The sequence below is a fragment of the Alosa sapidissima genome, chromosome 1 (genome assembly GCF_018492685.1).
Source record: "Alosa sapidissima isolate fAloSap1 chromosome 1, fAloSap1.pri, whole genome shotgun sequence".
NCBI lineage: Eukaryota > Metazoa > Chordata > Actinopteri > Clupeiformes > Clupeidae > Alosa > Alosa sapidissima.
Window position 1 is genome coordinate 14,690,560 of NC_055957.1, and position 14,275 is coordinate 14,704,834.

The 14,275-nt window shown below is 38.7% G+C and overlaps 2 gene segments (V, D, J or C); both read right to left on the reverse strand.

The window, feature by feature from the left end:
- Positions 1-202: 202 nt before the first annotated feature.
- LOC121723134 lies at positions 203-2,467 on the reverse strand. The segment is given in 2 exon segments: positions 203-624; positions 2,088-2,467. Coding segments are annotated over 2 exon segments (465 nt in total).
- Positions 2,468-6,125: 3,658 nt separating this feature from the next.
- On the reverse strand, positions 6,126-6,721 carry LOC121718146. The segment is given in 2 exon segments: positions 6,126-6,519; positions 6,631-6,721. Coding segments are annotated over 2 exon segments (387 nt in total).
- Positions 6,722-14,275: the final 7,554 nt, after the last annotated feature.

The window sequence follows — 14,275 nt, forward strand, 5'->3', positions numbered from 1 at the left end:
TTCCAAAATATATATATTTGTAATTGTGTATATATATATATTATTTTTTTTAATTGTGTATATATATATATATTATTTTATTTATGTATTACATGTGCATACTTTATTTGAAGCTATGTAAAAATAAATGCATTTCTTTAAGAGTTTTATAATTCACATGATAAATACAGATCAGTAAAATGTTGATGAATTCAAATCTGTATCAGCAGACTGGATTAATAGTCAGAGCGTATAAATGGATGTACTGTCTGTGAAGGGGACATGTTGAATCTCCCTCCTCCTGCACATCTGAGAGGTTTTTGTACAGCAGAGTCTGAGTTCCTGTCACTGTGGGCACCAGGGCGCAGTAGTACACAGCAGAGTCAGATGCCTCTGCAGAGGAGAGCTCCAGAAACACGCGCTTTTCCTCTGTCTTTATAGAGGGAGTCAGACGGGGAACTGAGCCTGAAGGGGAACCATGCTCATATATGAGGTAGAGGAACTCTGGGATGGAGTTGGGGTACTGCCGATACCACTGCAAGTTAGTGACACTACCACTGTAGTTACAGGAGAAAGTGGCACTTTCTCCCTCTATGACGACCAGTGAAGAATGCGACGGTGTTATGGTATCCCCAACAGATTCTCCTGTGAATGATGAACAAAGAGATGAAGAGCATGTGAAGATGCCAGTCCTTTTAAATGGAGGTAAAATTCAAACAAACACAAATTCATCTGGACATCACTGAAACATGCTACTGTATGATGGACTGTAGATATCATTCTTATAATACACTATACTGTACTATACTATAGTATACTATACTATAGACCCTTTCATCAATAAAAACAAAAACAATGCTTGAACGTTCTATTTGGGCCCCAATCTACTTCCTCTGCATTAAAATAACATATGGAATGTTAAAAAGGAAGTCTTGTGGGGCCAACTATGATGCTGATAATGGAACTCTCTTGAAAGGGTCCATACTATACTATACTATACTATACTATAATATACTATACTATACCTTGTTTATATACTTAACTATACATGCATTATAATATTACGCCTATTATATACAACATCTACAAAGATCTTACCTATTAAGAGAGACAAGAGCAGGAATGCACGTAGTACCATCATGACTGGCCTGCACTGACAGAGTGACTGCAAGCATCTCGACACCTTCTTTACTCACACATACATTTCCTGACTCCACCCCATCCACTGGAGGTGGTTATTGTTGCGTAAAAGTGTTTTAATGATATCAATTAATGAGTTCTGGCTGATGCTTTACTCATTTAAAATTAATTCTACCTAATATATTTCAACTGGAATCATAATTGGGGATAAAAGGAGCACTGCAGATACATTGACAGATACCAATTTATGTTCATTTTATTATATGTATTATATGCATATTCCATCTAAAGATATTTAAAATGAAATGAATTTCATTCACAGTATATTCACATGATACAGAACAGACTGGATTAATAACCAGAGTGTAAAAATGGATGTACTGTCTGTGAAGGGGACATGTTGAATCTCCCTCCTCCTGCACATCTGAGAGGTTTTTGTACAGCAGAGTCTGAGTTCCTGTCACTGTGGGCACCAGGGCGCAGTAGTACACAGCAGAGTCAGACGCCTCTGCAGAGGAGAGCTCCAGAAACACGCGCTTTTCCTCTGTCTTTATGGAGGGAGTCAGACGGGGAACTGGGTCTGAAATGGTCTTACTTTCAAGTATGTAGTAGAGGAACTGTGGGATGGAGTTGGGATACTGCCGATACCACTGTAAACTATTGACATTACTACTGCTGTAGTTACAAGAGAAAGTGACAGTTTCTCCCTTAATGACGACAAGTGAAGAATGAGATGATGTTATGGCATTTCCAACAGATTCTCCTGTGAATGATGAACAAAGAGATGAAGAGCATGTGAAGATGGATATTTCTGATACTGTATATGCTTCTGTGAGTCTAGATGATTTGAGATAACTACTGTAGATAATTTGATTATATACTTAACTGTGCATACTGTATTATGTAACACCTAGATTATATACTTCCTTATGGTTATAAATAAAAATGGTAATACTCAAAGATCTTACCTATTAAGAGAGACAAGAGCAGGAATACACCCAGTACCATCATGACTGGCCTGTACTGACAGAGTGATTGCAAGCATCTCAACACCTTCTTTACACACACAAATTTCCTGACACCGCCCCATCCACTGGAGGTGGTATATCATTCATTTATGGCTTTACCAGCGTATGTCTTAATCATTTAACTGAATTATATAATATATTTCAACTGAAACCATAATTGAGTATTAAAAGAGCACTGCAGATACATAAACACATGCTATGCATGTTATAATTTCTGTAAACATGAATGGGCTAATGTTAACACTATACTGTGGTCCATATGAGCCAGATGGTGCTAGTCGTGCACTAACACATAAACACTTTACTTTGACTCAGGGTGTTTTCACACGTGGTCTCTTTCAGCCTTCTAAACAAACTCAGATCGATGACTCAGTATTGTATTGTTGTACATAACACTCCAAACAAACTCCAACCCATCAAAAGTGAACCGGTGGTCACGGCGCAATTCATCTAATCTGTGCACTGTGCACTTTTTGCATTGTAGTCTATTTTATCCTCCTTGACTTGCCATTGCCAAAAGAGAAGGCATGCCATTTATATATATAAATATAACTATTATCATTGGGCCTATAACAAAACAGGATACAGACATTCCAAACAAATCTGTTCTAATGTTATGCTAATGTTATATACATTACAATGGGCTGTTGTCAAATTGCTGGGAATTTAATTGATTAACACATCACATAAACTGTTATCGAGTGTTGTTGATACATAATAGGCAACTTGTGTCCTCGGAACCAAATCTGACAGCAGCTTTGGAGTTTTGGAAGTAGGCTGTAGGTACATGTATGCAGCTGGTGGATATATAACTGGCATAGGCTTTTGGTAAGGTAAAAGCAACAACCGAAATGCAGTGTTGAAACACGTGTATGAAACATGTTACTGTAAATATGCAAACACTGATCCGGTATGGAATAGCACTGCATAGAGAAGCATGATTAACTCAGCAAAGTTCACAACACAGGAAAGAGTGCAGCTTGGGCAGCTGATCCCAACTCAGACTCACACTGACATCTGTGTACATGTACCAACGATCATTTCAGGACAAGGAAGCTCCTCCTCAGAAATCATACCATGACTGACACATTAATTGCAAAAATTGACTGTCTACATGTACATAACAGCATCTACTTGATCATTCATATCGATAGGTAGCTATAGTATGCTTTCTATGACAGACAACTGTGATTTACTGAGAACAATTGTTAATATGATATTTAATTAGGTGTTATTGCACTCTGTTATTCAAGATCTTAGCTGTGGGGGTTTTTGTTGAGTGCAGCTGGGTTTCCTGACACTGTGGGCTGCAGGGCACAGTAGTATACAGCAGAGTCTGAGACTTCAGCAGATGAGATCTCCAGAGAAACTTGCTTTGCTGTCTTGTCATGTTTGATTGATAACCCAGGAACAGGAGGAGTTGCATTGGTTATGTAGCCTCGATATTCCTGAATGAGAAACCGTGGTACTGAGTAAGAGAACTGGTGATACCAGTGCAGACTGTAGTCTGTTCCATCGTACTTGCAGGAGAGCTCAACATGTTCTCCTTCTATTGCATGCTTGACTGTAGTGACTGGAGTAATAGAGTTTCCAACACTCTTACCTTTAATGAGAGAGTTTTGCACAAATATCAGTATGCATATTGTCTGTTGCTCTTACTCATTTATATTCTATTTTCTTAATAAAGGCTGCTGTCTAATACTACAGCAAAATATAAAAATGTTCTTACCCAAGAAGGTTGAAAACATTAGCAATGTTACCACATTCATCATGGTAGAGCACATTGTGGAGTTCATGTGATATGCAGGTCTGCTTGGATTCAGTTGTTTACTCTCAAACACTTTATCCTGACCTCACCGTGATGCTGTCTGTTCAGCTCCGCCCCTGATGGTTTGAGTATTTAGCATAATTTAGAGAACTTTATTGATCAATATAATAATACAGTGATTTGAAAAATACACCCATTACTTCACATATGCTAATGTATGTCCATTATATTTTGTGTATACTGAGGTTGATTCTAAACCCATCTGAGCCAGATGGCATATTGCACAAACATAAACTCTTTCCACTGACTAAGAAATGTCAATCAGTCAGATGGAGTACTGTACAAAGAGACACAATAATAACTTCCACATGTTTATTTTGAAAAAAAGAATATTTACAGGTTAAGAGTTGATGAGTGATCGGATGTGGTTTAGCACAATCACTGTGAATTAAAGTGTATTCTTTAGTATTTGTCACGACAAAACACTTGTTGTGAGTGGCCTGTTGGACACAACAGAGACACAACTAGATGTACAAAATATGACTGCCACCCAGTCCAGCACATTTTTTTTTACACAAAAATAAGTCACGCTTGTCAAATTGTGTTCATTTCCTACTTTGTTCCTTTTTTGTGTGTTTGTAATTGAGTGTGTGCAGAGTGTGTGGTTGTTTTTGTGTATATGTGTTTTGTGTGTGTGTTTTTTTTTGTGTGTGTGTGTGTGTGTGTGTGTTCGTGTGCTTACTGTATGTTTGTGTATGTAGGTGTGTTTGTATGGGTGCATGTGTGTGTGTGTGTGTATGTGTGTTTATGTGTTTGTGTGCGTGTTTGTGCGTGTTGTGTGTGTGTATGTGTGTTTATGTGTTTGTGTGCGTGTTTGTGCGTGTCGTGTGTGTGCATGTATGTGTGTGTGTGCATGTGTAGTGTGTGTGTGTTAACGTGTCTTTGTGTGTGTGTGCGTTTTCATGTGTGTGTGTCTTTATGTATGTGTACATAAATAAAGCAAATCAGGGAACCACCTACTCTTTAAGTAAGTGCCATGGGATCTTTAACAACCATGGTGAGTCAGGACCTCAATTTAACATTCATGCAAAGGAAAACATCTGCAGTACAGTGTCCCTGTCACTGCAATAGGACATTGGGATTGATGTTCTACTTCCAGCAGGAACCTACTCTTCCAAGGAGGTTTCTTATCCAAGTACTAACCAAAACATGATTAGTTCATAGATTTCACATGTAAAATACATCTGTTTATGCACATATGTGGATATGGAATGGGTTAACATGACCCCTGGAGGCAAACATATGCAAAAAATTGGTCATCCTAGCCCCTACGGTTCTCAAGATATTCACAGAAAACTCTGTTGGTGTATGGTCACTAAATGTACACATAAATTCATTTATTGTATGGTCCCCCATGAACGAAAATCCACGAAACTTGGCATGCATTCAGAGGGTGTCATAATGATCCTACCCTTTTGAATTTCGTGCAGTTTTGACCATGTCAGCCAGAGATATTGTGATTACAACACCTAATTTTTTTTTTTTCATTTTTAACTAGGTGGCGCTATACATGAATTGAGTGGTAATGGGATGGGTTGACATGACCCTTAAGACCAACATACAAAAAAAGGTGGTCCTCCTAAACCCTACGGTTCTCGAGATATTCACAGAAAACTGTGTCCGGCCACCTACAGGCCAGTTGGTGTACAGTAACATAAATTAATTTATTGTATGGCCCCCCATGAACGGAATTCCACGAAACTTGGCGTGCATTCAGAGGGTATCATACTGATCCTACACTTCCAATTTCATGCAGTTTTGACCATGTTAGGTCACAGATACCTGCGATTACAACACCTCATTTTTACTTTTTCGTTTTTAACTAGGTGGAGCTATACATGAAATGAGTGGTTATGGAATGGCTACATGGCCCCTTAAGATCAACATACAAAAAAAAGGTGGTCCTCCTAAACCCTACGGTTCTCGAGATATTCACAGAAAACTGTGTCCGCCCTACCCTCCTTTCGGGGGGTCCAGTCCAGCGAGGGGGGGGTACACAGATCAAAACGAAAAACAATGGTTCCATGCTATCCTTGTGGGGCTACATGACCACCAAGTTTTGTGCAACCCGGTCTTTCAGTGTCCCGGGAATCCTTGACGGAAATTTGGCCATGCTTCGCTGCGCGGCGGTCATAATTATGTGAGCAGTCCATTCCGGCTACACTTTGCTTACAGTACGCTCACATAGAATTCATGTAATTTAGTTTTTGTACAGTGTTGTAGGGTTTCCTGTCACTGTGGGCCTCAGAGCGCAGTAGTAGACAGCAGAGTCTGAGACTTCAGCAGATGAGATATTCAGATGAACCTGTTTAGAGCCTTTGTCCACTTTACCAGAGGCACGAGGATGAGGAGGAGTTGATTTCACTGGATCACTGTTGGATTCAAACAACATGATGATGAATTCTGGTTTAGATCCTGGATTCTGGCGATACCATTGCAGATTGTTCACAGCAACACTGTATGTGCAGGAGAGAGAAGCTGTTTCACCCTCTGAGACAAGAAGTTCTGTAGAGGTTGAAGTGATGTCAGCTTGAAAACTGTCACCTAAAAAGAAAAAAAAAAGATCTTTTTAAAAATACTTAAAACATACAGACTTGTGTTTCATAATTTTTGAGTCTGACTTATTTTTTATTTTCAAAACTGAAATAAACCAACCTATCAGTGTGAAAAGCAGAATGAGAAGGCTGCACATGGTCATAATTGTGTGTAATAGAATCAGTAACAGAGTCCACACATGACAACTCTTCAGTTGTTCTTCATGAGTACCCAAACACAGCTGTAAGACTCCTCCTTCTCACATGTCTGTACAGTTGTACACACCCCCATTGAAACTAATCTTTTCAACAGTTGAAATACTGCTGTTTTTGTACACTTTCAGCAGAATAAGGTGATGTGTGCACCTGTGTGTGTGTGTGTGTGTGTATGTGTGTGTGAGACCTAATGATTTGGTTTAAGGCCACAGACAGATATTCAGTAAAGAATATCTGCCATACACCACCATTCCACTAGATGGCACCATGATGACATAAAACAGCTTTCTCTGGTGAGATTCACTGAAGAGTGTCTACCAATACTTTCTGCCAGAATGCAGAAATATGTTCTGTTCATTTCTCTTCATAATGTATACTGTGGCAAGAGTACAATCTCAAGTGAAATCCTAATCCAGTGTGTCATGGCTGAAGTTTGTGATTAATCATCAGTTCAGTCTAAAGTGTCTCTGTGTGCCCCTCAAGTCCTTTTGTAATGTTAGGTCACATAATGGGTCATTTAATATGAGGTTGTTTGTAGGAAGTGCATGGACATGCATAGAGTGTATGGAGTGTCCCTCTTTTTTTGGTCAGCTGTGGTTACTATGAAAGATGCTTTCATATGTCAGAAAGAAAAACAATGTTTTAGTCTGTCAATAGAGTAACTAATTATAAACGAGATTAAGAAAGATTCAGGTTGAAGAACCACATTCCAATGAGACAGCTTTAGGTGTTAATTAACATTAAGTATGATTTTTTCTGTGAAATCTCAAAATAAAATAAAATGAACATTTGTATGTTTTGCATTTGCATGCATGGCCATCCATATCATTGATACAAATTGCAGATATGTGATACCATTAGGAAACCACAATAATTGTGTATGATTGAGGAAATTGTAATAAGCTCTATAAATAAAACTTAAAGGAGAATTCCGGTGTGATATTGACCTAAAGTGTATTGAAACATGATACCGAGTGTGAACGTATGTCTCATAGCCCATCTCGACTTGTCCCCTGCACTCCAAAATCTGGCGCTAGTTAGCCGATGCTACCAACAACTTTTTCAGTAGTGGTGCTTCGGCATCGGGCTAGCCATGCAAATAAATCACTGTTTTACACCCATTTACGAGGCTCAATGTATCTCCACACTTCATTGGTAGACTTCCTAGGGCCCTGACATTTAAAACGAGACATTGAGAACTTTGAAAAAGCACTGGTAGTTTACTTACAAGACGATTTATACAGACAGTATCTTCACGAAGTTTAACGTTTGCAGCCATCTTGAATTTAGTCACGATAAGTCGAGCAACTAGTAAGAATGAACAGGTATGATAAGGGATCAGATTCCAAAAATAATTCAGTGGAAATGCATGGATTCCAGTTTCTTCCAGTAGCAGCAACTGGAATCCATGCATTTCCACTGAATTATTTTTGGAATCTGATCCCTTATCATAGCTGTTCATTCTTACTCGTTGCTCGACTTATCGTGACTAAATTCAAGATGGCTGCAAACGCTAAACTTCGTGAAGATACTGTCTGTATAAATCGTCTTGTAAGTAAACTACCAGTGCTTTTTCAAAGTTCTCAATGTCTCGTTTTAAATGTCAGGGCCCTCGGAAGTCTACCAATGAAGTGTGGAGATACATTGAGCCTCGTAAATGGGTGTAAAACAGTGATTTATTTGCATGGCTAGCCCGATGCCGAAGCACCACTATTGAAAAAGATGTTGGTAGCATCGGCTAACTAGCGCCAGATTTTGGAGTGCAGGGGACAAGCCGAGATGGGCTATGAGACATACGTTCACACTCGGTATCATGTTTCGATACACTTTAGGTCAATATCACACCGGAATTCTCCTTTAAGGTCACATTTAGAACGGGCAGGTTTTTGTATGAGGATGTGTGTTTGTCAGTCGCTGTGGGCCTCAGGGCACAGTAGTAGAGAGCAGAGTCTGAGAGTTCAGCAGACGAGATGTGCAGATAGAGTTTGTCTTTAGTCATTCTTGCAGACAGATGTGGGTCCACATCAATGTCTGATTCTTCCCAACAGCGTAAATGCTGAGAAGATGCTGAGGAGCTGAGTTTGGATGCTGGCGATACCACTGTAAAGACTGTGGATTTGAGTAGCTGCATGAAAGGGTTAACTGAAGCTGCAACCTTGGAGAGCCATGGTGTGGTATGAATCTGTCATGTAGTGCAAATGCTTAACCCCTCATAACCCACATGATGGCAGTCTTGAGTAGAGTAGAGGTGTTTTCAGATCAGCACATGAAAACTAAATGTCATAGAAATTGATTTTTGCAGATTATTTTAATCTGGGTAGATTTTTGACAAGCTGACAATGCTCAAACTGGGGTACATATTATACGATATTATATTTTGAAATAATTATAGAGAAAAGGAAATTGTTCATGATGATGATGAATATATAAGCTGTATTTACGGTTTTCATTTTTCAATATTGTAGAAATTCAATTATGTACTGTATATGATAAAATCAATTATAATGGCCATGAAACAAATATACTTGGCCTAACCTGATTTACATTTGCATTTACATTATATTATTGTCTCATATGAGATAAAGTTGGAAATCTACCGATATCACTGTAATGTATTGACAGCACCACTGTAGTCACAGGAGGAAGTGGCATCTCTCTCACTGATTATCACTGAAGAACAAGATGTGTTGTGGCATTTCCAACAGGTTCTCTTCTTATGGACAAAGTGATGGACAAAGAGAATACAGTGTACAGACTTTCCACTGATACAAAGGAAGACAAAGAAAATGCACAGCCAAAATATGCCAAGACTGTTTATGGGCTGAAACAATGTTACGATACATATTCCAGTTAACCTACCTAGCGAGGGTGACGAGACAAGGAATATCCTGAGTTCCTTGACAGCTGAGCTACTGTACAGCCTACTGGCAGAATGAGAGAATGTGAGCCTTACAGTGGAAAGTTGAATGTTTCCTGCTTCAGTTTCCCTTCAGCTACTCCCTTTGCTCTCCTCACTCCACCCCCTCCATCACAATGACTACATGTGCATACAAAACACTCTGAAAGCTAGGCTTGTGAAATGAAAACTAAATTAAGTCCATTAGTGTAAATCTTGAACACCACCTGCTAAATGATCTGATAGCCTCTGTGCCCCAAGTTAATAGTTGTAACATTGTCATCTTAACTTAACGACTTTGCTTTGAGAATGATTAAAACCACTTCCTGATAAACAACTTAAAATAATCTAACAGGTGCAAATGACCACAGCATCCCCTTGAATACAGAATTTGGCAGACCACAAAGTTGGCAGATGTAACTGTGGTGAATTTATTTTATCTCCCTGATTTCAAAGTAAGTTTTTCTGTTCAAGTTTTTGTACAGCATGTCAGAGTCTTTGTATCACTGGGCTACCCTCAGAGCACAGTAGTAGACAGCTGTGTGTGCCAGAGTTGGGTTTTTAATATGGAGTTCAGTTGATGCTTCTGATGCAGTTGATGTGTGTGATGTAGGGTTATAGTCGTATTCTCCATCGTAGTGTCTTGCCCCTTTCCTCAGTAAAAACTGAGGAGCTTGATCAGGATATTGCCTGTACCAGTAAAGAATCACCCGTGTAGCATTTGTGTCATATGAGCATCTCAGTGTAACTGATTTCTCTTCATCAGTGAGAATGTGTTGTTCCACTGGATTGATGATATCTGTTGAAAAAAAAAAAAACAATGGCCAGTAATGTAAATTACATATTTAATTATTGTTAATATCCTTCCAGGTTATAAACTTCCACATTTAGAACAGCAGATATGCAGCTTCTATGGTATGTGTTGTCATACCATTAACACTATAGAAATGATCCCCCAATGATGACAGACTGATGGGGTGATCCCAGTGAATACACAAGGAGGCTAAAAAAACCTTCCTTTACAGGTTTAGTTTGGGAGGGTTGTGGTATTCTATATTTATATACTTACAGAAACAATTTTCTTCGTCACTGTTGTCCCCGCAATCATCATAACCATCACAAACATCACTCCTCATTTTACACACTCCATTCCTGCATTGAAACTCACAGGCCAGAGCTGGTGCCAAAATAAACAGAAACACAGGTCAGTCAGTCCCTGGAGATCCATGGTATAGGACATAAGCCTACCGTTAAAAAAAAGCCCACATATACTCATATCTGCTCTTGGTTGTCAATTAAATATATAGATGTAACACACATGAGCATTACCTACGTGTAGAAGCAGATAAAGAATAATCATAATGAACTTTCAGTAAAAATAATAGTTTCTCTTTACTGCGGAGGCTGTGTTATGGTGGGAATACACTGTGCTTCAGCTATATTGTACAGAGTACCACCTTTAGTGTTCAAATGGGCTAACATAGGGACACACCTCTCATGTAAATGGGTGGGCCTTTGTCAGAAATTTCAGTCGGGCTTTCTTTCTTTTTTTATCATCGATCTCACCTCCGTAACTCTGTAAATCAGCATTATTTGTTGACATGCTTATTGACATTAAGGTGGTCTGTCCATAGCAGGTCACCTTAATAGCGAATCATTTAATGTACTGAAAGCTCTGCCTTCAGATGAGAAGATGAACCACTCTGCTTTATGGTAGAGATTTCTCACACAAGTTTCTGCTCTGAAATTTAATTTAGACTCAATCAATTCACTGTGGAGGGTATCTAAATGCAAAAAAAACAAAACAAAATGGTGATGGATCATTTTCTATATTAGGCCAGTGTAGCTGCTCTCAAAATTGGCTTACTCCTCTGTAGTAGGATTAAGTATCAACTAGCAAATACCATTGCCATTCTCAACCTTTCAATCTTCACATTTTGCCGTGGACTGGAAGGCCAATTTCATTTCATTGTTTTAGATTTTGTATTTCAATTGATTTCATTGTTTCTGAAAATTTGATTATTTAATAAGTCACTCATTCATTCAGAGAATAAGTAATTTAATAACATAGACAATATGACCATGACTAATTGATTAACTAAATATATACATGTAGTTCAGTTCAGTTCAGTTCAGTTTTTTATTTGTCTTTGTTACAGGATAACAACGAAATGTTGTTAGAACAAAAACAGACAGGCATATAGTTTGAGGTTGTTCATCCATTTGCCTTATATCAATTTACATCCTCATGAATCACCCATTACTTTGCACTTAATTTAGCTCCCCATAAATACCCCCTAGAAAACCCCATAAAGTGCTATGTCCAGTAAAGTGCTTGGTGCAATAATTAATAAATCTAATACAGGTAAGGTTGTTGGAGTGTTTTTGCAGCAATGCAAAGTCCAGGTCACAGGTAATGGGGGTGTATGGACAGAGACATATGTTTCAGAGGAATGTCCGATGGGGAGTGGGGGGTTAGACTGTCCATTAAGCAGCCTGCCTGCATGGGGGTAAAGACTGTTGGCCAGCCTGCTGGTTTTGGCCCTGATGGACCTATATCTTCTCCCAGAGGGCAGTGGTATATACTGTATATTAATTAGTGAATGTAAAATGAATAGCTCTTTGTTATCATCATGACAGTGGCATATTGAGCCAACACCCTGCCCCAATGCAGGATTGTCAATACAGCCACCCACTCATCTCCCTAACCAGACTGTGTGGTAATGTAATGGCAGTAAACATGCGACATCTTGGGAATGTTCTCTAAAGGTTCGCTGAAGGTCATGCAAAATAAGCCTTTAGAAGACATCCTGTCATTTGACTCTTGACCATTACTTCACCCATTATCCAGACATCTGCTTGAAATTGTCATGGATAGCCTATAGTTTATCCACAAACTAGAAAAAAAACCACTTTGCTGTGTTAAAAACAGAAATGTTATTTTGTGTGGACATCATACTGTTAATACTGACCTGATTTCCAGCTTAGCATATTAGCCAACAGTGAGTGGAGGCAGTGGTTCTCAAACTGTGCCATAGCACACACTGGTGTACCAGGTGTGTATTATTATTTATGATTACATGGCTGTCACATTTTGTAAAACTCTGCCAGGAGAATTATTGCTTTTATAAATGGTGTGCCTTCTCACCAGAGAATAGAATCACTGTGCTCAACTATCTAGCTAGATGAAGTGTTCTCCCTCACCAGCATGTGAGCCTAGAAAAGACAGTCAAAGGCATGCTCAGGTCCTTCCCATCTGCTGATAGAGCAACAAGAGAGTCCTCCACTGTTAGTCCTGCTCTTCGTTGCCCTAATCCTTTCCTTCAGATTGCTCCTTATATCCATAACAATAAGTATTTTTTTCAGTGAATTAGCAAGCTGAAATCAGAAGCTACTGTAACAATCATAAAAGAACTGTGCACCCTCTCTCTCCCGTGCACATGAAAAAGGTATGATGTAGATTTGTTAGAGTTCTTTTTATCTGATTTTCTTTTATGTCCTGCACGCATGAAAACTGAGTATGTGTTTTATGTTTGTAGATTTATTAGATTGCACTTCAATATGTTATGGACATTCTAAACAGTTTAGACAGAGACCAGTGTTAAGCTGTGTCACAAAACAATAGGCTTTTTCAGTCTACTTTTAAAATTACATTCAGAGCATTACTTATGTTAAATATTCCGCATTGAAACCCAGGCAGAATGGCCTGATGACACCCATGGTCTCAATATGTATATTTCCCCCCCCACAAAACACACACACAAACAACACACAACAAGCATGCATGTACTAGTTGGAAAAGAGGCCTATCAGTTAAGTCATACATGTAAGGGATAACGGCCGCCGAGACCCGCAAAGGTCGTTATCCCGCTTATCACCCGGTTGCCAGTTTGTTTAAGTTTGTTGTACAGCTTTCTTTTTTCCAGGTGATAATATAAATTATCGTAGCACAGAGGGAAGCCATTCTGTAATTGTTTCTTCGAGACAAAGACTGACAGCTCACACATACAGTGGCGCATGAGGGGTGGATCTGCTGTAACCTCCTCTGGGTTTCATGGTCTTAATCTAAAGCATTGAGCGCCTCCTCCTGGTGTCATGGTGACATGACATGTCATGCATTACATGTAAATTAGACTCTAATCACTAGAGTATTGTTATGAGAAAAGGGATGCTTACAGGGATTGGCAACCACGAATAATGGTGATATTCAGTTGAATTTTTGGCTATGCATTTCAAATATACATACACTACCATTCAAACGTTTGGAGTCACTTAGAAATGTCCTTGTTTTCATCATTAATGTTGAAAATTACTTGTAGAAAGAAATGGATCTTTAATGCAATATCTGCATTGCCAATTATCAGCACCCATTCATCCAATGTTTCAAAGGTAGGCTACATTCTGTTTACTTATCTGATACCAGTTTAAAAGGCTAACTGATAAAACATTGGAGAACCCGTTCACATTTATGTAAGGACAAAATGTAATCTAAATGTAAAAATGTAAAAAAAAAAGCAATGCAACTGATCTCATCTGGTATTCTGTCTATAAAGGAGTGGAGTGGAAATTTATTTATTGTGACTTTCTAACGGCAGTGTCATACGTATATAAATATATAATATATTGCATATAACTTAGTATATACATACACGTT